The sequence below is a fragment of the Hylobates moloch genome, unplaced genomic scaffold, assembly GCF_009828535.3.
Source record: "Hylobates moloch isolate HMO894 unplaced genomic scaffold, HMol_V3 SCAFFOLD_21, whole genome shotgun sequence".
NCBI classification, from domain to species: domain Eukaryota; kingdom Metazoa; phylum Chordata; class Mammalia; order Primates; family Hylobatidae; genus Hylobates; species Hylobates moloch.
Window position 1 is genome coordinate 6,850,001 of NW_026652296.1, and position 21,368 is coordinate 6,871,368.

The 21,368-nt window shown below is 39.2% G+C and overlaps 1 protein-coding gene across 7 annotated transcripts in view; it reads left to right on the forward strand.

The window, feature by feature from the left end:
* Positions 1 to 21,368, forward strand: part of BCAS1 (brain enriched myelin associated protein 1) — a 113,603-nt gene that overhangs the window by 85,165 nt on the left and 7,070 nt on the right. For 3 of the 7 annotated variants that reach the window (XM_032142192.2, XM_032142196.2, XM_032142198.2), the window contains 3 exons: positions 6,097 to 6,264; positions 15,726 to 15,791; positions 19,594 to 19,857. In XM_032142192.2, coding sequence (XP_031998083.1) covers positions 6,097 to 6,264; positions 15,726 to 15,791; positions 19,594 to 19,857 — 498 coding nt within the window. The remainder of the gene's footprint in view (positions 1 to 6,096; positions 6,265 to 15,725; positions 15,792 to 19,593; positions 19,858 to 21,368) is intronic. The other 4 variants (XM_058433080.1, XM_032142194.2, XM_032142204.2 and 1 more) reach the window with 2 other exon arrangements.

Here is a 21,368-nt window from a genome sequence, read left to right on the forward strand (position 1 = left end):
GCCTCCCAAAGTGCTGGGATTACAGGCATGAGCCACCGCTCCCAGCATCAGTATTTTATCTTCTGACAGCCTATCACTTGGAGGGAATGAGGCTGATGGTTGTGACGTTCATCCCATCATCTTCAGGCCATACTTCTTAAGCCTCAGTTTACTCATCTGTTAAATGGTGATAATAATATCACCTACACTTCAGGATTCTTGTGAAAATTAAATGAGATAATGTCTATAACGTGCTTACTTCAGTGCCTGAAATGTAGGCGGAACTCAATAATTTTAGGGATCAGCAAACTGTAGCTCATGGGCTGAATACAGCCCACAAGCTAAAAATGATTTTTACATTCTTGAATGGTTGAAAAAAATTTAAAAAAGAATATTTTATTATGTGAATTCAAAATTCAAATTGAGTGTCCAGAAATAAAGTTTTATGAGAACACAGCCATGCTAATTCCTTTACATATCATCTGTGGCTGCTTTGTTGCTAGGCAGCAGAGTTGAGTAGTTTCAACAGAAACACTGATTGGCAGGGCCTTTGCAGGAAAAGTTTGCCACCTTCTGCAGTAATTGTTAGCAAATTAGCGAATAAGAGACAACATAGTAAGTGAGCATGTCCCAGTAATCAGTGATTTTATTTCCTAGTGAAATGATACAGCTCACAGCTGACTCAGTGTCCATGTGGATTGAAGGAATATGTAAAACAGAGTTAGCTTTAATTTCCTCCTCTCTTAAATAAGAGAGAAGGCATTAGTCAAAACAATGTATAGTACTCTACACCTTCACAACAGGACAATTAGATGTGATTAACCATATTACAAGAGTGCTTTAAATAGCGACTTCTGGCTAAAATGTGGTTGAGTTTATTCTTTAAAATTTCTCTACCTACAACTTTCCAGAACTAATCTATCAACTGATGCAAGGCCCACTTGTATTTAAAAAAAAAAGAGTGATGTCAGTATTTCTCAAAGTTTCTCACAGAAAGAAAAATAAGGATTTTGAAGCCTGTGGAAGTTTAGTGCTTTTCCTAGAATGTGCTTCTGGTCCTATCAGAAATAAATCTTTTTTTAACTCTTGAAATGATAGAATCTTTCAGTTGTAATAAAAAAAATGTTTTGCCCATTGGTTAATTGAGTTAACGTTCTAGTGAAAAAAATTTCTTTCCTTCCAATAACCTGTAAGACCACAGAAACAGGTACTTCTGTTGTTTATCTCTCTTAATAAGTAATCTCTCAGTTGCAAGTGAAAGAAAACCCAATTCAACCTGGATTAGAAAGAAAGTGGCCTTTACTGGCTCTCATCACTAGAAAGTTAAATTGGTTTCAAATAAAGTTTAATTCAGGGCTCTCCTTGGGTTCAGCCTTCTTGGCCTGGCTACATGTTCAGCTTTCCAACATCACATCACTCAGTCCAAAGTAAATGAGCTATTTGTCAAGTAGCAACCCTACATGTCCTGGAGTTTGTTCTGTTTCACTGACTGAAATGCATTCACATGCTGTATTCATCAGCTTTTGCCAGGTTATGTTGCAGTGACAACCAAGTCCCAAATTTCAGTGCTTCTCAATAGCAAAGAAGTTTTTTTTTTTTCTTTTCTCACTCATGCTACAAGCCAGCTACCAGTTGGCTTTGGCTAACCCATGTGGCCTCTTCCTGCTGAGGTCAGTAGGGAAGCAGCAGTCCCTTCAATAAGACAGGCAGTTCTTGTTGCAGAGAGAAAATAGTGGCATGGGTGAATCATGCAACGGATCCTAAAGCTTCTGCTCAGGCATGTTATATGTCATTTTTACCCATGTTCCATTCATTAAAGCAAGTCACACATCAATGGGCACAGGTGTGTAATTCATTTACGGGAAGGTAGGGTAAATAATTGGAGAAATAATACAATTTGGCACATGCTGTCATTTCTAAACCAACACAGTCAAGGAGCTTGACCATGTTGATTGGCTTAGACCTTTTTAGTTGGCTTAATCCAAATTACATAGTCTTGAAGTTAGGAAAGATTGCTCTCCCAAAGCAAAATTAGAGTGTATAAGCAGATGAGAGAGAATAGTTACTGAGTAGAAAAAAAAAAAACAACTGTAGGAGGTCTTTGTAATCAATCACATTAAAAGTCCTATCAAAATAATCTTTAAAATATTTTAAAATAAAAACCTTTAATGTTAATATGATGTTGTGCATAAAGTTTAAATGGAGGAAATCTATTTGCCATAAATCAATTTCCAAAAGCCACAGCTGTAGTAAAAACTGTATGACCAAATTTCAAGAATAAGTGTAGTATAAAATTTGAGGCAAAAAGGGAAACTCTTCACTGAAGAGTTTATTGTCAATGTTAGATGTACCTGACATCTTCATGCAATGTCTACCATATCCTCTACAGAAATCAAGCAGGGAGGATTTAATTCTAAAATGTAGCACACATCTGACTTTAATTATGTCCATTCATGATATCCAAAATTAAAATGTGCAGATGCAGTCATATGTTCTAAATAGGAAACAACTTTTTCCAAAGCCCTGGCCTAGAAGAAATTTGGAAAATTATCCAAATAAAAATTGAATTCTTATGTCTGTATATGCAAATCAGATCCTTACTTAGCCAAGATTGTTCTGGATTTCCACACTGGATGTCAGTGGATTTTCCTTGGCTACTAAAAGCCAACTTCTTGGCCTGACTTCAAAGGCAGTGGAAGTCTCCAGAAGTACTATATTTTTTTACCTACTGCAATAGTTGTGTTCTGGAGAATGGACTTGTGGCCTAGGATTTATGGGTTGATGCCTCTCAACATTTGGAAAGGCTCAGCAAGGGAACCACTGGCATCCAAATAGAATTGATTTACAGAGTAATTGCCGTACAATCTGATCATTTTATTTATGAGTAATTTTTCCTCCAGGTCTTTGCACACAAAGAAAGAACTCACTGCCTCAAAGACAGAATACTTCTGAACGCAAACTCTATTCCTTATCTACTTAAGAGCTATTTTCTATTTCTCCACTCTTCTACCCTTAGTTTTAGGCAAAGTTGCCAACTTTATACCCCCAAAGTATTTGATCATGGTTAGTCTAAGTTAGTAATCTCATTTTCTTCACTAGTAAGTAGCCTGGGGGTAAGTGGCCTAGCTCTGACCCATGAAATTTAGGTACCCTGAGGTAGGGGATCAAAATACAGATGTTTATTTGGTGCAAGTCTTTGGCTGTGACCTTCCTTCCTTCTCAGAACATTGGATTGAGGATGTGATATCTGGAATTGTGGCAGCTATTTTATAACCATGAGGTAACAAATAAAATGATGAAAATCTAGCATGCCAAGAATAGTGGAGCCAAGAACAGAAACAGCCAAAGTTCTTAGAGATACTGTGGAGCCACTGAACCAACCTCAGAACTTCTTGTTCCATGTTTTCATTGGTTAAGCCACTATTAGATACGTTGAGTTGCCACAGAGAATGCCATCCTCATTGTAATGCCTATTTATCTGTGGTGAGACTTCGGCCAAGTCATTCAATTATTCACTCTTTATAGAATAGGGATAATGTTGTATTTCCTAAGCTGTCGAACTATTTCTTGATGCTATTTATAAAAAAATATTAAACACCTGGTACAACACCAGGCATAGTAAGAAGTAGCTATTAATATAATCATCTCTAAATATTGGATATGTGAATGGTGCCTAATCCAGATAATTCATGCTCATGGACTAAATAGCTCTAACATTAACACAAATAACAACCACTAGCATTAATTGAGCTCATGGTGCTAAGAACTTGACATGTATTGCCTGATTTAATATGCAGACAACTTTCTGATGTGTATACAATCCCCACCGAGAACAGAGAAGACGAAAGCACAGAGACGTGGAGCACTGAGCTTAGATTAGCACACCCATAAGGGGTACAGATGTGATTTAGAGCCCAGCAAGTTGTTCTGGAGCTTGTCCTCTATGACCATGAGTTAGACTGCCTAACTGAAGGGCTCACCTGAAGGGCTCTTGTGGCTCACACTTATTTTTCAGAAATGCAATTGAATTAAGTCAGTTCAAAATATGGAAATCCATGTCCACGCTCTATTGCCATTCTCAGTCTCTGATATGGCTCCAGTCTCCACCTCGTTTCCTAAAGATAGATTGGGGTCCAAAGCCAGCAGCCCAGCAGCAGACCCTTCCTCACAAATAGGTTTTGTTTGGCCAATCCAGCATTTTTAATCGTTTAACATCTTTCGATGGGACAGCTTGACTTGACTTTGTCATCTTCCCTATCACTCCTTTTTGTCTTATGTCTGGTCAATCCATGCTGATATTCTCTGCCTTGCCTCCTGAGGACTTTTGAGTTTATAACCCCCCAACTTCCATTTTTGTTTACAAAAAAGAAAATACTAGAAATTGTGTCAATAGCTTAAGAAATTTAATTTAGCTTAAGAAATGTGATTTAGTTGCCAAATGTTGGGGTGTTCTGCATGCTGATTTATTGATGGGCAACTCCCTGAATCAAATGACAATACAGAGATTAAGGGTTCTTCTCGATTTGGAAAATTCAAGTCATTTTGCAAACCAATGGTATGTTCTGTATGATGGGAAAGAAAATAGTTTCTCAGCAGACCATATTTTTGGAAATAACTAAGTTCCCTTCCCCTACCCCCTGACACCAAGATCAAGGCTCTGAGAAGTTGGCCAGGTGCGGTGGCTCACGCCTGTAATCCCAGCACTTTGGGAGGCCGAGGCGGGCAAATCACGAGGGAGCCTGCAGTGAGCCGAGATCGTGCCACTGCACTCCAGCCTGGGCGACAGCGAGACTCTGTCTCAGAAAAAAAAAAAAAAAAAAAAAAAAAAAAGGCTCCGAGGAGCTAGGGGTCTGGCCCAGCAAAGACAAGTGGGAAGATGCCTTTGACTCTATGGCACTTTCCAGGGAGGCAGCAGATGAAAGCCGTGCAGTTTAAAGGGCCAGATAGTAAATATTTCAGGCTTCATAGGCCGTTTGTGGTCTCCATCCCATACATTTTATCTTTTAAAATATTTCTTCCAACGCTTTAAATGCATAAAATCCATCAGGCATTGTCGCGTGTGCTGATAGTCTCAGCTACGTGGGAGGCCAAGGTGGGAGGATCACTTGAGTCCAGGAGTTGAAAGCCAGCCTGGGCAACGTAGTGCGACCTCATTTCTTAAATAAAATTAAAAGATAAAGACCATCCTTAGCCCAGCAGCCATACAGAAACAGTCACTGAGCTGGATTTGGTAGTATTTTGCCAGCCCCCTGCCTGAGGAAACAAAGGAAATTATAAAAGCCTTTCCTGGCCAATTCGCTCTGTCCTGTTGCAGAGAGCAACACAAATACAGAAACTGTCCCAGATGTGACTGGGGCCCTGTACAAATGGAGTGAGGCACTGCAAAAGAACACAAGTTGAGAGCAGAGTGTGGTAGATGGGCCCCTCCATCCAAGCCGCCACAGACACTCAGAGGCAGAGGAAATCGAGCTCACTAGGTACCATGGCCAGGGCCGTGAACAACTTAGCCATCAGTTTCTTGCCAAGTTCCTTTTTCTTCTGAAAGCATGAACTTCAATTAAGTGAAATGGCAAATGACTGTTCTGGGGAAAAATTAGATATCACTTAATGAGGAAGTGGATTAAATTGAGTGGTTTTTACACTCTCCTTTCTACAAAGAGGACAGTTTCTTCACAGTTGCAGGGGAACTGGAAAGAGAACTGGAAGCTGTGATGGTTACCGTCTCTAAGGTTGGACTCTTAAGAAAATGATTATTCCTGATTTCTACACAGGCCAAGTGTAATTCACCTAGGTGGCAGATTAAAGAGGTGGGCTTACTAGAATAGAATAGGTATTGGGCATGCTCCAAAGGACAGTCCCCAAAAAGAACCTCTTATCTCTTCTTCCCCTTGGGGAAGGGATTTTGCCACTTCCATGTCAATGTGGCAGTTGCTTGGAAATTGGTGCGTTGTACAACATAAGCATTACTTCTCCAAGATGTGCCTGTGTAGAAATGGTCATAGATTCAAAACTGTAGCTACTATGTGGACAGGGGGCAACAAGGACCCCACTTTGTAAAACATGTTTTGGGGGAATGTTTTGTTTTTCATTTTCTTATTACCTGGCAAAATAATCCAGGTGGTGTGTGAATCACCAGTAGAGATTATAAAGTCCAAGGAAGTAGAATCAGCCTTACAAACAGTGGACCTCAACGAAGGAGATGCTGCACCTGAACCCACAGAAACGAAACTCAAAAGAGAAGAAAGCAAACCAAGAACCTCTCTGATGGCATTTCTCAGACAAATGGTAAGCCCCTTACTTCCAGTATAGGAAACCTAAGATACCTCGAGCGGCTTCTGGGAACAATGGGCTCATGCCACAGGTAGTAGGAAACATAATTGTAGATGGTATGTATGGCATATGAATTGCATAGTGAGAAAATTCCCTTTTTTCCTTCTGATTCAGTCATACAGAAAGTCTCATTTTATTGCTAATATTCTTTAACCCTTCTGTAATGCCTGCTAACACTTTTTAACAAAAAAGAGCTGCCGTTGGGTCCGAATTTTTTTTATTTCATTAGTTGTGGGCGTACAAGTGGTTTGGGGTTACATGGATTAGTTCTTTAGTGTGATTTCTGAGACTTTAGTGCACCTGTCACCCGGGCAGTGTGCACTATAGCCAATATGCAATCTTTTATCCCTCACCCCTCTCCCAACCTTCTCCCCTGAGTCCCCAAAGTCCATTATAACATATTTTATGCCTTTGCATCCTCATAGCTTAGCCCCCACTTATGAGTGAGAACATACAGTATTTGGTTTTCCATTCCTGAGTTACTTCACTTAGAATAATGGCCTCCAGCTCCATCCAAGTTTCTGCAAAAGACATTATTTCATTCCTTTTTCTGGCTGAGTAGTATTCCATGGTGTACATAAGCCACATTTTCTTTATCCACTCATTGGTTGATGGGCACTTAGGTTGGTTCCATATCTTTGCAATTGTGAATTGTGCTGCTACAAACATGCGTGTGCAGGTGTCTTTTTCAGATAATGACTTATTTTCCTTTGGGTAGATACCCAGTAGTGGGATTGCCAGATCGAATAGTGGATCTACTTTTAGTTTTTTAAGGAATCTCCACACTGTTTCCTATAGTGGTTGTACTAGTTCACATTCCCACAAACAGTGTAAAAGTGTTTCATTTTCACCACATCCATGCCAACATCGATTTTTTTTTCGGCCTTTTAATTGTGATTGCGTCCAAATTTTGGCATACAACAGCATCTAGCTGGAAGTTACTATTATTGCTTAGTATTATTTACTTTTAAAGTTTCCTTCTGTTGGTGGTCAATGATAACTGCTTTTCTTATTATGGTAATGATATGACGTTTTCTTTGAATTACATTTGTTTACATAAAGAATATCAGGTATTTTAAGGATTATGTATTAAATAGTCCAAGTTATATAAAGAAGTGGCAAAAATTCTAAAGGTGACATGTGAGTGACACAAATTTGGACAAAACTAGCTTATAGATAAATTAAATAAGGAAATGACAACATAATATTCCAATAGTGAAATACGTAACTTAGTTGATGAATTAGCCATGCTTTTAATTTGTGTAGAATAGAAAGAATGTGATAGATATATTTACTGTTTATAAAAAGCAATGCATATTAAATGACTAAACAGCCAAGAGCTTAAATAATATAATGCAACAAAACCTCAATCAGTTGGAGAACAAAAAACAAAAATGCATGTAAAAGGTCATTAGTTTAATTCTCTTTTAATGAAAAACAAGAATTTCATTATAGTGTGACTTTGTTTTCAGGAGTATTTGGAGTTTAATCCTTTGAGAAAGCAACTCTCTAATTTCACAGGCTCAACCTGTTAAGGAATTCTATCTAGCCCACAAAACAAAACAAAACAAAACAAAACAAAACCCTTGCCAATGGGAACCGAGGCATATTAGAAATAATTATGTTAGAAATTGTTGACAGGAACCATTTTCTTTTCTCGTTATATTCTCATGGAGTAAAAAGTATAGAATCAGTTGTGGGCGGCCCATATGGCCAAAACCCCATCTATCTCATTGGCCATTTAATCTGCAATTTGGCAGTGAAAATGGAGATTAAGACTTGAGATTTTTTTTTAAACCGATTTTTACATTATGCCAGGAAAGAAAAGAACATTTGGCCTGTTTCTGGCAACTCATCTGACTTACAAATGGGATCCCCAAATAGCTCATCATAATATTGAGAGTGATCAGCTTTTCCATTTCTGGATGGAATTGAGAGATACAGAAAACAAAAATAGCAAATAGAATGATGGTCTCTTCCAAATAACCAACACGAAGCTCCTTCATTTAAAACAGGGAAAAGTACAAGAAACTCCAAAGAAAGCATGAAAAAAAAAAAAAAAACCTGTAAGCCACTCACAGCATCCATCTAAAACAAATTCTTAAATTCTAATGAGGTCTCGTATTACTTAAATTTATCCCCTACAGCTATCTGTTAGATGCTGTTTGGGAAAAATTTTTGGCAGTAGAAAATGGGTAAGTCTAAATTCTGAGGGAAACAAATTGAAAAGAAAAGCGTCCTTTGGAATCAATTCGCTATAGGATAGGGATGAAGGTAGGTGAGGACACACTTTTCCCCAGCAATCCCCAATGGATTCTTCGAATTGGGTTCCATGATGTCCATTGTTCTTGTGACCAGCTGCCCACAAAAAGGCCTGGGAACACAGACATTATCTTTGCCAAGTTTAAATACTGATTGTTGGAATTTCCTTTAAAATTCCAGGGATTCTAATTATTGTCTTTTTTTCTGTTTCCTTTCATTACAACACTATATTTATATTGCGATTAATTCAAATAAACAAATGATGAGTTTTCCAGCTTACTAAAATCCCTACCACTCACACCCAGTCTGGCTCACTCATTTATGTTACCGGCCCTTTCCCTGTGGGTATTTGAGTTTGCAACCCCTGATAGAGAACCGCCTCATTCTTTAGAACAACTTATTTGAATCATATTGTCTGGATTTATCATACTCAGATTAACCATTGCTCAATGGATGGACATTTGGTATGTTTTCAACTTTTTGCATTTCATTCACTTATTCAACAAATAATTATTGAGTGTTTACTATATTCCGGGCACAAGGGTTACAACAGTAAGCATAAACAGGTGCAGTCTCTCCCCGTGGAGAATAAAACAGACATTTATTTTTAACTCTATCCTCATATTCAGTGAGCACACACCAAGTGTCTTACCCATGTTATCTCAATTGCTTCTCAAGCCTGTATGAAGATCCTTATATACTTACTTCTGTGCACATGTGTTAATGTCCCCATTGGGTAGATTTCTGGAAGTTGGCTCTAGCAATTATTTTTAGGAAATACTTTTTGGTAACATGTTCATAGCTTCCAAACTGATTCAAAGTCTTCGGATTTATGAAGGAAAGAAAAAACCTGCCCTAACAGCTTGAAAATAGAGACAACATCTGGCCCATCACGAAGGGTTTTTTGAGCGGGTGGGGATGTTGAGCCAAATAAATAAAGGTTTCAAACAAATTTTGGATATTGTTAGCAAAATATCGATTTGTTTAAATAATTGATTTAATGGAAGAGAAAATTCAACTGCAAAACTTATGCTTTGCATTCAGTTTCACCATTCACCAAATCATGATTTTCTACTTTCTATCCTTTGCATTTCCCTCCTTTTTTTTTTCTTTTTGAGACAGTCTCGCTTTGTCACCCAGGCTGGAGTGCAATGGCACAATCTCTGCTCACTGCAACCTCTGCCTCCTGAGTTCAAGTGAGTCTCATGTCTCAGCCTCCCAAGTAGCTGGGATTACAAGCGTATGCCAACACACCTGGCCAATTTTGTGTTTTTAGAAGAGACAGGGTTTCACCATATTGGCCAGGCTGGTCTCAAACTCCTCACCTGAGGTGATCCACCCGCCTCGGACTCCCAAAGTGCTGGGATTACAGGCATGAACCACTGCGCCCAGCTGGAGATCTTTTTCTTTCTAGAAATTTACTGCTCATAAAAATAAAAATAGAGGCCAGGCACGGTGGCTCACGCCTGTAATCCCAGCACTTTGGGAGGCTGAGGCGGGCAGATTACGAGGTCAGGAGATCGAGACCATCCTGGCTAACATGGTGAAACCCCGTCTCTACTAAAAATACAAAAAATTAGCCAGGCGTGGTGGCGGGAGCCTGTAGTCCCAGCTACTGGGGAGGCTGAGGCAGGAGAATGGCGTGAACCCGGGAGGCGGAGCTTGCAGTGAGCCGAGATAGCGCCACTGCACTTCAGCCTGGGCGACAGAGTGTGACTCCGTCTTAAATAAATAAATAAAAATAGAAAAAGTATCATTTTTAAAAAAACAATATTTTAGGAAAGGGAAAACAGAATCATATAAGTCCTAACAGTGCATTCAACACATAGAGATGTAGAACGAACTTCACAGAAATTCTGCGGGCTCCTGCAGGATTTTAAATAATTGCGAGGAATATCTAAGACATCTGTCATGCCCTAAATAGGAAAAGATTCTTATACATATTAATTCAGCTGTATGTCAAGAAATTGAATATTTGAAGTGCTGGTGTATTTTTATAAAGTGAGTGGGTAGAATACTGCATTCATGTGTCCACAAAGCAGGTAGGCAAAGGAAACCAGAAAGGTGGTAGATAGAAATATCTAGATACAGTTTTATACTTCATCAATATTAATAACACCTTACACTTGAAAATGCTTTCCTCCTCCAAACTATTTTCACCTACATTATTTCATTTACTCCTCCTCATATCTTTCTTTGGACCATTAGATTTGTAAGAAAATCTTTGTTGGAATAATGTTCTCAGGCTTAGAGAAATACTATGAGCTTTAATAATGGGTAAATTAAAAGTCCAAATGAGGAGGCAGCCATGAAATCAGAGGGTTTTTTAATTAATTACATTCAATCTAGTAAGTCTAACAAAACCTGTTGAGACGTACTATTGGAGGTGGAAAGAGGGTGGTCTGTGATGGTAGTTACAAAACAGAAAACCGAAAGTCTTTGATCTGAAATTCTTCCCTGAGCATTAAAAGATTAATACTGATTTGCTCTTTAAGGAAAGATTTCTGAAGGAAGCATTAATTTGGTCCGTTCCTGTCCCTACCAATGACTTGCATTCCTTTCTACCCTAAAAGGGTCTCTGTAGTCATTCAGCACTTTTCAGTTATTGGCAGTAATGACAATGAGAGCTACCGTTTATTTATTGTGTGCTAGGCACTTTGCACACAGTATCTCATTTATTAATAGAGAACTCTAGGAAACAAGCTCTCTCTCTGCCCCATGACAGATATGAGGACACAGACTCGTGAGTATTTATGGGATTTTTCCACGGTCCCAGAGCTGGGAAGCGGGAGAGCCAGAATTCCAACTCAGTTTTTTGTTTTGTTGTCATTTTGTTATTCTAAAGCTCACCCTTTGGCTCATGTGTAATTGCTGCTTCCTGTGCTTCTGCAGCTGGTATTCTCAGAAAGGATATGAAGGTAGAACAACGACATGCTCCATTTTTGTAATTTCTTTAGTAGTGTGTTCTATGAAAATACCATTTTGATGCATTGAGCTGTTGCACTTAGCTAAAATGACAATAAGGCAAAGGAGAAGAAAATTAATATATGGCTTACTTAAAGCTTGCACATAGGTTTTCTAAATATATTTGTCACTAAAACAAAATTTACCTTGGCTGGGGAATTTTGCCTGACTAGTCCAATTCCATTTCAAGTGAGCATCTTGGTAAAATACTAAGCTCAGATCCATTACCTTTGTTGATCCTAGAAATTTCCAGTAGATCCCATTCCTTGGATTTGTTTTCATGAGACTGGTCTGATAAACAATATTGCAGACATAGTCACCATATATCAAATTTTCAGCCCAATTCTTTTTCTTTTAAATGTCAATCGTGTTTGAATTATATTGCCATCAAAATACATTAACATTCCTTTCAAAGAAATGTGAACTGACCACCAAACATTTTTGCTAGATTTTTGAACAGCTGAGTGATACACATTGGAGACGGTTCAAACATTCCTCAGAGTATCAAGCTATAGGAATGCATGACACGATGAAAGAAATAAAAAATGATTTCATTAATATACAAGGCATGGATGCCACAAGTATTCCATCTCAACACTGCAGGCTGAATGCCCTGAGATGCTTCACCTTTGACTCTCATGAATAAAAATTAACTCCATGAAGAAAGTTGCTCAATATCACACTGGAAAATCTCTGAAATTACTTCATAGTCTTTAAACTGTTCTTCAAAGTATTAAATAGTCTCTGGAAGAATTTTAGTCCCTTTAAACAGTAACTTTGCTATTTTTGACAGCTAGAAAAAATAAGCTTCTATGTTTATGGTTCCTTTGAATACAGAGTTCAACATGAATTATTCTGATTTGTTTCTGCAAAGAAAAAGGAAAGAAGGATAGAAGAAAAGGAGGGAAGTGAGGGAGAGAGAGAGGACAGGAGGAAAGAAGGAAGGGAAGGGAAGGGAAGGGAAGGGAAGGGAAGGAAGGAAGGAAGGAAGGAAGGAAGGAAGGAAGGAAGGAAGGAAGGAAGGAAGGGAGTTGTTATTAATAATAACTGCTGCTACAGAAGTGACTTCAGATGGTCTTAATAAGATTCTAAGTCTAAACCCAACTTCAGTCACCTTTGCATACATACAGCTTACATGCCTCAAAATAAGCAATAGAGAAAAATCACTGAAAAGTTTGAGATACTCTCTTTTTTTTTTTTTTTTAATTTTTTAGAAGTTGAACTTCGTTGCTGTAATCTCCCTGACAGCCTGGAGGTCTGTTTTCATGATGTCAGCTGAGATCAGCTGCTGTCAACACAGCCTTCTGATTCAATCCCAATTCTTCTCCAAGGGCTCTCAAAGAAATGGGGGTAAAGAAAGCAAATTGAAACCTTAAACTGACAGAGTCCCTAATGAATGCCAAATTGAAACAACTAACGGGAAGTTTGGAATTCCTGTCTCCTAGGGGGCAAGTGAGAGAACTTTATTCTCTAGAAGGTGGTGGAGTGCTCATGCGTGACTCTTCAGGTCCGTTCGGTTTTTGCCTAAAAAGCCGTTTTGTGCATTTGTTTGTTTTTTGCTGCTCAACATTCCCCAGAGGTCGACAGATTTGATCCAAAGCCATAGTCTAAAGGCCACTTGGGAAGGTGCTTGAGTAGGAAGGTCTCTTACGACACAGCCTGAATCTGAAGGCTGAATGAAATCCTTACGTGTCCAAAGCTTTGGGTGTGATGGGAAGGCTGACAGAGCTGGTTATGAGGAGGGAAGAAATAGCCAAGAGTTCATTTCTTTTTCTAAACCTTCTCAAGCAAGACTGGCCTTTGCAGAACAATGCACAAGACATGGAGGAAGGAAAAACCCACTTTCCATGTAGATAGATCTAAATTTTATGGAGAGGACAGTCTAATCTTTGTTTGCCATTGGGTTGAAAATCTTAGTGAAACCTGCAACAATGATGTTCTCAGTACATGGAAATTCCAGACACCACCTCTTTCACACTAAGCAGTATATTAAAAAGAGCACAACCCTTCTTTAATCCCAGTGCTTTTGGAGGCCAAGGCTGGAGGATCACTTGAGCCCAGGAGCTCGAGACCAACCTGGGCGACATAGTGAGACTCCATCTCTGCAAAAAATTTCTTAAAAAAATGGCTAGGCCAAGCACAGTGGCTCACACCTGTAATCCTAACATTTTGGGAGGCTGAGGCAGGTGGATCATTTGAGGTCAGGAGTTTGAGACCAGCCTGGCCAACATAGTGAAACCCTGTCTCTACGAAAAATACAAAAACTAGCAGGGCATGTTGGCAGGTGCCTGTAGTCCCAGCTACTCGGGAGGCTGAAGCAGGAGAATTTCTTGAACCCAGGAGGTGGAGGCTGCAGTGAGCCAAGATCATGCCACTGCACTCCAGCTTGGGCAAGAGAGTGAGACTCTCTCTCAAAAAAAAAAAAAAAATAGCTGGACATGGTGGTGTACACCTGTAGTCCTATCTATCTGGGAGGCTGAGGCAGGAGGATTGCTTGACCATGGAGGTTGAGGCTGCTGTTAATGATGAGTGTGGCGCTGTACTCCAGCCTGAGTGACAGAGCGGGACCCTGTCTCTTAAAAACAATAATAATATCAAAAATAAAGAAGAGCACAGTTGACTTCTGATGAGGGGACATCCCATAAACATCCACATTTAAGTTTGGCCATCCTCCATCTTATCCAAGCTTTTATCATTTTGTTTAATCTAACATTCAGCAACTTCATACAGTGAATGCTCAACAAACGTTTATTGATTGAGTAGTGCCTCCTGCCTTCTAGGGGCAGTATGGGGAGGTGGTTTAGAGTCAGGAATATGGAGTCATTGCCTGCTATCCAATACTGGCACTCAAACCTGCTAGTTCCATGGTAATGCTAGTATCTTTGAGCTTCCATTTCCTTGTCTGAAAAATAAAGTAATTCCTCTATCTTAAGGTTCCAACATAATGAATAAATGAAATAATGCAAGTTACTATCTCATTTAGCACAATGCCCAGCACTTAGTAAGCACTCCACTAAAAATTATCCTTCATAAATAATAATTTGTATTATCTCTAATGTGAACACCATAGCTCAGACAACAAAAATACATAATATTAATCAGTCAAAAACTATTTGAGTGCCTTTAATGTTTCTGGCTGTTCTTAGTGCATGTGTTGTGGATTCTTACTGTCTGCTAAGAGAACAGCCACGGCCATAAATAACAGTGGAATCTGGAGTCTTCCTCTTTGCCCCACATGGCTGAAACCCTGCTCTCTATACTCCTCCCTTAGCTGGGAAGAGGAGACATTAAGCAGTGGTCAAATATGTGTGAATTAGACCTGAGTCAATGTTGTTGATAAGAACCGAGCATTTTATCACCAGGTTTCTTAGGTATCAAGCACTAAGCATAGGACATTACTAAATGCACCGTTAAAACCACAGACCCCAGCATGAGTCTGAACTTGTATATGGCCAGCTTGCTGAGAGCAGTGGTACTCAAACTCAAACAATCCTCAGCACCACCTGGAGAGCTTATTAAAATGCAGATCGTTGAGCCTCCGCCTCTGAAAGCTTCTGATTCATTAGATCCAGCATGGGTCTGCAGAATTTGCCTTTCTAGCAAGTTCCCAGGTGATGCTGAAGCTGCTGGTCCTGGAATCATGCTTCTAGAACCATTAGCTTAGAGTGTGGAGTTTAAGGAGTCAAGGCCAACGCCTTTTATCCCTGTCACTGGTGTTGCTGGCTATAGTGGGTGCTAAAGAGTAGAAAATGAAATATTAAACAAAACTCATATCTCTATCAAGGAGAGAAAAAAAAAAAACAATAAAACACGCACAGCCTACATATTCCCAGTGGAAGGCTACTCATGGGTCAATTGTTCATTCAGTCTTCATTTAATATGTTCAACTAACTCCTGCTTCCAACATTAATTGGAACCATCATCATTTATCTCAGAATTGCCTAATTCCAGGATTTAGTACTTTTGTTGTTATTTTTGGAGGCCAACACTTGAATTTAATTAGATCTGGTTAGAAATTGCATGGAAATCTCTATATCCAATGAGTAACATGTTTCCAGTTGGTCTTCCATTTGTCTTGACCCCAAACCTCAATGATAAATGACTGAGATCATCCATTTTAGAACTTTCTTGCATTCTCCATGTCACTGTACTTGTGGTGGCTGAAGGCCATTGTCTGTTTGTTATTTTAGTCAGTGAAAGGGGATGGAGGGATCACCCACTCAGAAGAAATAAATGAGAAAGACTCCAGCTGCCAAGTAAGTGACCTTGAACTCAGTTTGGTGGTGGGATTAGTGGTGTATTCTCACTTCTTCACAGTATACTTTTCAATAAAATTCTCAGCCACAGCCAACTCATTTAATATCTCAGGATTAAGCACCTACTATATGCCAAGAACTATGTTGGGGTCTGCAGACACAAGCATGAACAAGCTAGAGTTCCTCAGCTTTATCCTATCAAAAAGTTTTCACACATGCGCTTCCCTCTTTTCTGCATTAAAAATCTCTTCTCACCCTTCACTTTTTGCCATAAATGTCACCTCCTCAAAAAGACCTTCCATATCTGCCTCTCATGACTACATCTTGTTCTTTTATTTCATAGCGTCATCGCAAATTGTAATAATTCATTTATCTCCCCTGCTCCTTCTCATGTCTGTCTGGAATGTCTGTGGAGCAAGAAGTCTCCTTCTTCTATTTCTCTATCACCTTGCATAGTGTTTGGCAAGTACTAGAATCTATGTCTTGAACAGAATAAAGACATGGAGTGGGGAGGTCATGCAGTTTGCTTTCATTATTTTCTTTATTCTAAAGAAACATAGCTATGACATGTTTATAACTACATGTGTTCCTTTTTTTAAATGGGATCATGCAACTGCACCGTTTTTTTAATTTAAAAATATACCTCCACAAAAAATGGCATCAAATATTCTTCTAGTAGTTTTGACAATATAGAGAAGTGGCTACAAGAATGAGTGGTAGACTCAAACTGTCTGGTTCAAATCCTGGCTCAGCCACTTTTTTTTTTTCTTTTGCTGTGTGACTTAGGCAAATTGCCAAATCTGTCAGCACCTCAGCTTCCTCATCTATATAAAGGAGCTATGAAAAGTACTTCCTCACAGGGTTGTCATACTTAGATGAATTAATACATGTAAAACACTTAGAACATTTCTGGTATAGAGGGCTCAATACATGTTAGCTACTGTATTAGTCAGCATGGGCTGCCACGACAAAATGCCATAGCTGGTTGCTTAAACAGCAGAAATTTATTTTCTCACAGTTCTTGTGGCTGGAAAAGATAGGATTAAGGAGTAACCAAATCAGCAGGGTTTGGTTCCTGGTGAGGACTCTCTTTCTGGCTTATAAATGGCCACCTTCTTGCTTGTGTGTCCTTACATGACAGAGAGAGAAAGAGAATAAGCTCACCAATGTCTCTTCTTATAAGGACACTAATCCTATTGGGGCAGGGCCCCCACCATGCCTTTATTTAACCTTAATTACTTCCTATTCCAAATATAATCACATTGGGAGTTAGGGATTCAACACATGCAGTGGGGTGGGGGCACAATTCTATTTTAACAGTGTCTATTTGTTACTATTATGCAGCTGATAGGGAATTTCCGTCTTATAATGTTGCCCATATCACTCTCATGAATGGACAGCAATGACTGTAAATAGGTTATAGTATTTTTATTTCCATAATAATTGGTTTATCCTACATTTTTAAACAGGAAATATATTGCTTTTTAGTATACTCATTTTGTTTCTTAAGTTATGACTATACCTGGCCTCCAAACTAAGTCCCTAGACAACTTTGGGACCAAAATTCCCAAAGATTATTACCTAAAAACAGGATAAAATTATTTTATTCAAAAAGAAAAGCTTAAATATTATGGTATATTTTGTCTGGAATTTTACAGTGAAGGAATTATGCCAATAATCTTGGTGATTCTAAAATTGGAATGACAGCCATACAAATCCAAATAAGCTGGAAACATCCTTGTATTTATACCCACCTAGGAGTGTTTTCAGAATCCAGTTGGGAATTTTATTTTCCGGAGCCTTGGATTCAGACTTGAGAACACTGATGTGTTCTTTCCATTTTTAGCTAATTTAATTCTCACAGCACCATAAGGTGTCATTTCTTTTATTGCTCCCATAGAGATGAGGAAACTAAGAGGTCAGTTTATCCTTGGTCACACAGCAAGATTATGGTGGAATTAGAAAGAAACCAGGTCCTTCTGACTCCAGGCACTGAGCTCTTAGCCACTCACTGCATCTTAAAATCTTCTACACAACAAAAACAGTTAACAAGGCATTTGAACTGGGATCTCTGGTTTCTGGCCTTTCTGAAGAGCGTTGTGGTGAGAGTTTCTGTTTCATTCTAAGGAGAGTATCTGCTCTGGGATATCTATTGTACTTGGACATCCATATCTTAGCATTTGCTGCAACTCTGACAGTTGGGCTCTGCCAGAAGTATTCAAGACATGTATTACAGAAGAGCTTCTCAAGGTACACTGGATGCCTGTTGCTTCTTTCTCCAAGGACTTCTGTCCTCTGAAGAGCACCGGTGAAGGCCTCCTGGACTGGGAAGTCTTTGCTGTTTGTCTTCCTGCTTACTTCTAAGGGTGTGCATGATTCACTGGTGTGAAAGGAAAGTTCTCCTACAGTTGATGCCTTCTCCATCAAAGCTGCTACCTTGTTGTAGAACTTTTTACCTGGGTACAGTACATAACTTCACATATCCGGTGGGTCAAGTGTGTTTGCCAGTTGCCACAATCAGGGCTTTAAAACTTTTAAAGTCAATATTTAAAAGTTGACATTTTGCATTTTTTAAAATTTAATTTCAAGGTTGTCTTGAAAAAACAGAAGCTCTGACCACACTGGGGCTGCAAGCCTACGTGGTATATCTTGGCTGGATCAGAGCAACTGTTGCCCTTTGGACAGGGTATGTAACATTCAGTCTCCCCTGCTCTAAATTTTCTCCCCAATATCAAAGCCAGCCTTGCTTGAACTAGTGCTTTTCTTATACTGGAGAAATATTTTTTTGGAACTTTGTTGCTTTTGCAGCTGGAGAAATAAGATATCCACATGGTTATTCTTACCATAGCCTGCATGTACTAGATTTTTGGATTTTACAGCCTCATCTCATCAAATTATTGCAACCATGTAGGATTGTAAACCTTTCAGTTTGACAAAAAACGATATACATTCAAAACTAATAAAACAATAATCTCTTTTATCACCATTTCATGAAGCAAAAGGACAGTTTCACACCAAAAATTAGGGTAAATGTAATTATGAAGAAAAGAATGGACATCCCCAGGAAAACACTGACATGTGGTTGCAAGTGGGAGCAGCCCCTTCAAAGCTGGCTTAGGCATAAAAGGGCTTCAGGAACAGCTAGATCTAGGAGGCATGCATGATACCATCAATGCCTGGTCTCTCTCTCTCTCTCTCTCTCTCCATTTCTCAGCTGTGCTTTTCTCTGTGTTGGCTTCCTTTTCGGGAAGATTTTCCCTAGAAATATTGGTGGTTCTGGAAGCTCCAGTCTTACCTTTTCACAGCTTCAAATCTAACAGAAAGGGAACCAGCCTCTCTCATTTCAGCAAAGCTCTGAGATTAGCTCCAGTGTTATCTGCATTTGGCTATGCTGAGCCAATCACAGCAGGCCAATCACATACAATGCTCTGATTAGTCAGGCCTAAGTCACATGCTCTTGTCTGGAGGTGGAAGTAGTTTGCCTGGACCACATGGAGTAGATGAGGAAGAAGGGTGTTTCCCCAAGGAAAAGCCAAGTTCCGTTTCCAGAATAAGGGATAAAGAGTGCGTTCTGGGATAACATAAAATGTATTAATGAATTGTTAGATAACTAAATAAATGTCCCCACAACAACTTCATAAGTGCACATTTTTCTTTTTTTTTATTTTCATTTTACCTAGGATTCATGAAAATGTAGATACCACCCAACATGTGAACATCTCTGTTTTAACATATTTATTCCCTTGCTATTGAGAGTTGTCTTGCAGCCACTAAAAATGTACTTTGTTTGAAATTGCTGTAGACGTCAGACTCCACAGAAAAGACTATCACACCACCAGAGCCTGAACCAACAGGAGCACCACAGAAGGGTAAAGAGGGCTCCTCGAAGGACAAGAAGTCAGCAGCCGAGATGAACAAGCAGAAGAGCAACAAGCAGGAAGCCAAAGAACCAGCCCAGTGCACAGAGCAGGCCACAGTGGACACGAACTCACTGCAGAATGGGGACAAGCTCCAAAAGAGACCTGAGAAGCGGCAGCAGTCCCTTGGGGGCTTCTTTAAAGGCCTGGTAGGTGGATTTTTTTTTTTTTTTTTTTTTTTTGCCTCTTCTTTCTGGGCTCTCTCCTTCCCCAAGACCATCTGCCCCAGTCAGTTTTTCAAATTCTACATGTGGCTCTTCACACTGGGATCCCGGGTCTATCACTCAGGGTTTTTGAACTGCTATGTGACTTCCAGCAGGTTCAATCCTTCTCCGTTTTACAAGCTGAGACCTTGAGGAAGTTATTGCCTCTCTGAACCAGATTTTTTATCTGTGCATAAATAATAGTGCCTAACTCATAGAGTTCATGAAACAATTAGGTGAGATACTGCATCTAGTCACCTAGCACAGTGCCTGAGACCTAGGGAGCAATCAGCACGTAGAAGTAATCGTCATCATCACCATCAACATCATCATCAGTTTTGTTCAGTGTCTTGTGCATAGTAGATGCTCTGGGTAATATTTGTTGAATGAATGAATGGAGAATTAATGCATTATTGGTTTATTTTGTTTACATTATATTATACCAATTTGAAGTGTTAAAAAAATTAGACAAATCAAATTTAAACACACTTTATGTTGTGAGCAAAGAACAATTCATGAATTGGGCAGCACTCAAAACACAACGAGGTTCAGAGAGCACTGCCCAATGGCATGAGCAATAAGATTTTATAGGACAAACATGGAAGCAAAGTAGAAAATTTATCTGATTGGGTACAATGAGGCATTTGCCTTATTTGGTCACGATGTGATGAGGTGTCTGCCTTATTTGGGAATGGTCTGATCAATTGGTTGCCTGTGATTGGCTGACGCTCAGCTATTTGTGATTGGCTACAACCTGGCTATTTGTTTAAAAAAAAAAAAAGTATACTCATAAGGTAGGTTTTGGTTTCTTTACTTACTAAGTGTGATTGCAGTTTGTTACATAGACACTCAGAGTAAGGAGACTGCCTCAGGCTAAAGGCCTCCTGCTTATTTAATTTAACAGGGGTATAAATGTACAATTGTGTTACTCCATAAACTATAGAATCAATGGCTGCTAGAAGCAGAGGAAATTTTTTTTACTGCTTGCAATTTTAGGCAGACTGGTGAGGAGGTGTTTTAGATTTGCTTATTTTACTCTCCTCTACAAAATGGAAGCACCTCTTCACCACTGGACTCCCAGCTCCGTGAGGGCAGGGCACCACCTTTCAGGTTCAAGGCTGTATCTCAAGCACTTGAAATAGGACTGTATAAACAGCAGGTGCTTGATAAACAAAGGAATGAATGGATGAGATTAAAATAATAGATACCAAAATATGATATATAAAGTTGGAATACATTACTTGAAATTGTTACCCTTCGATAAAACATTGTACTCAACTTTAACCACACTTAACAATTTCTACTTGCATGTTTAAAAAACACCCACTTTGAGAATGGAGACACTAAAACTAGGTATCCACTAATCATTTTATTTGCATATGGAAACCGCTGAAATTTCTTCCCTTCCTTCCTTCCTTTTTTCCCTCCTTCCTTCTTTCATTTTTCTTCCAAAAATA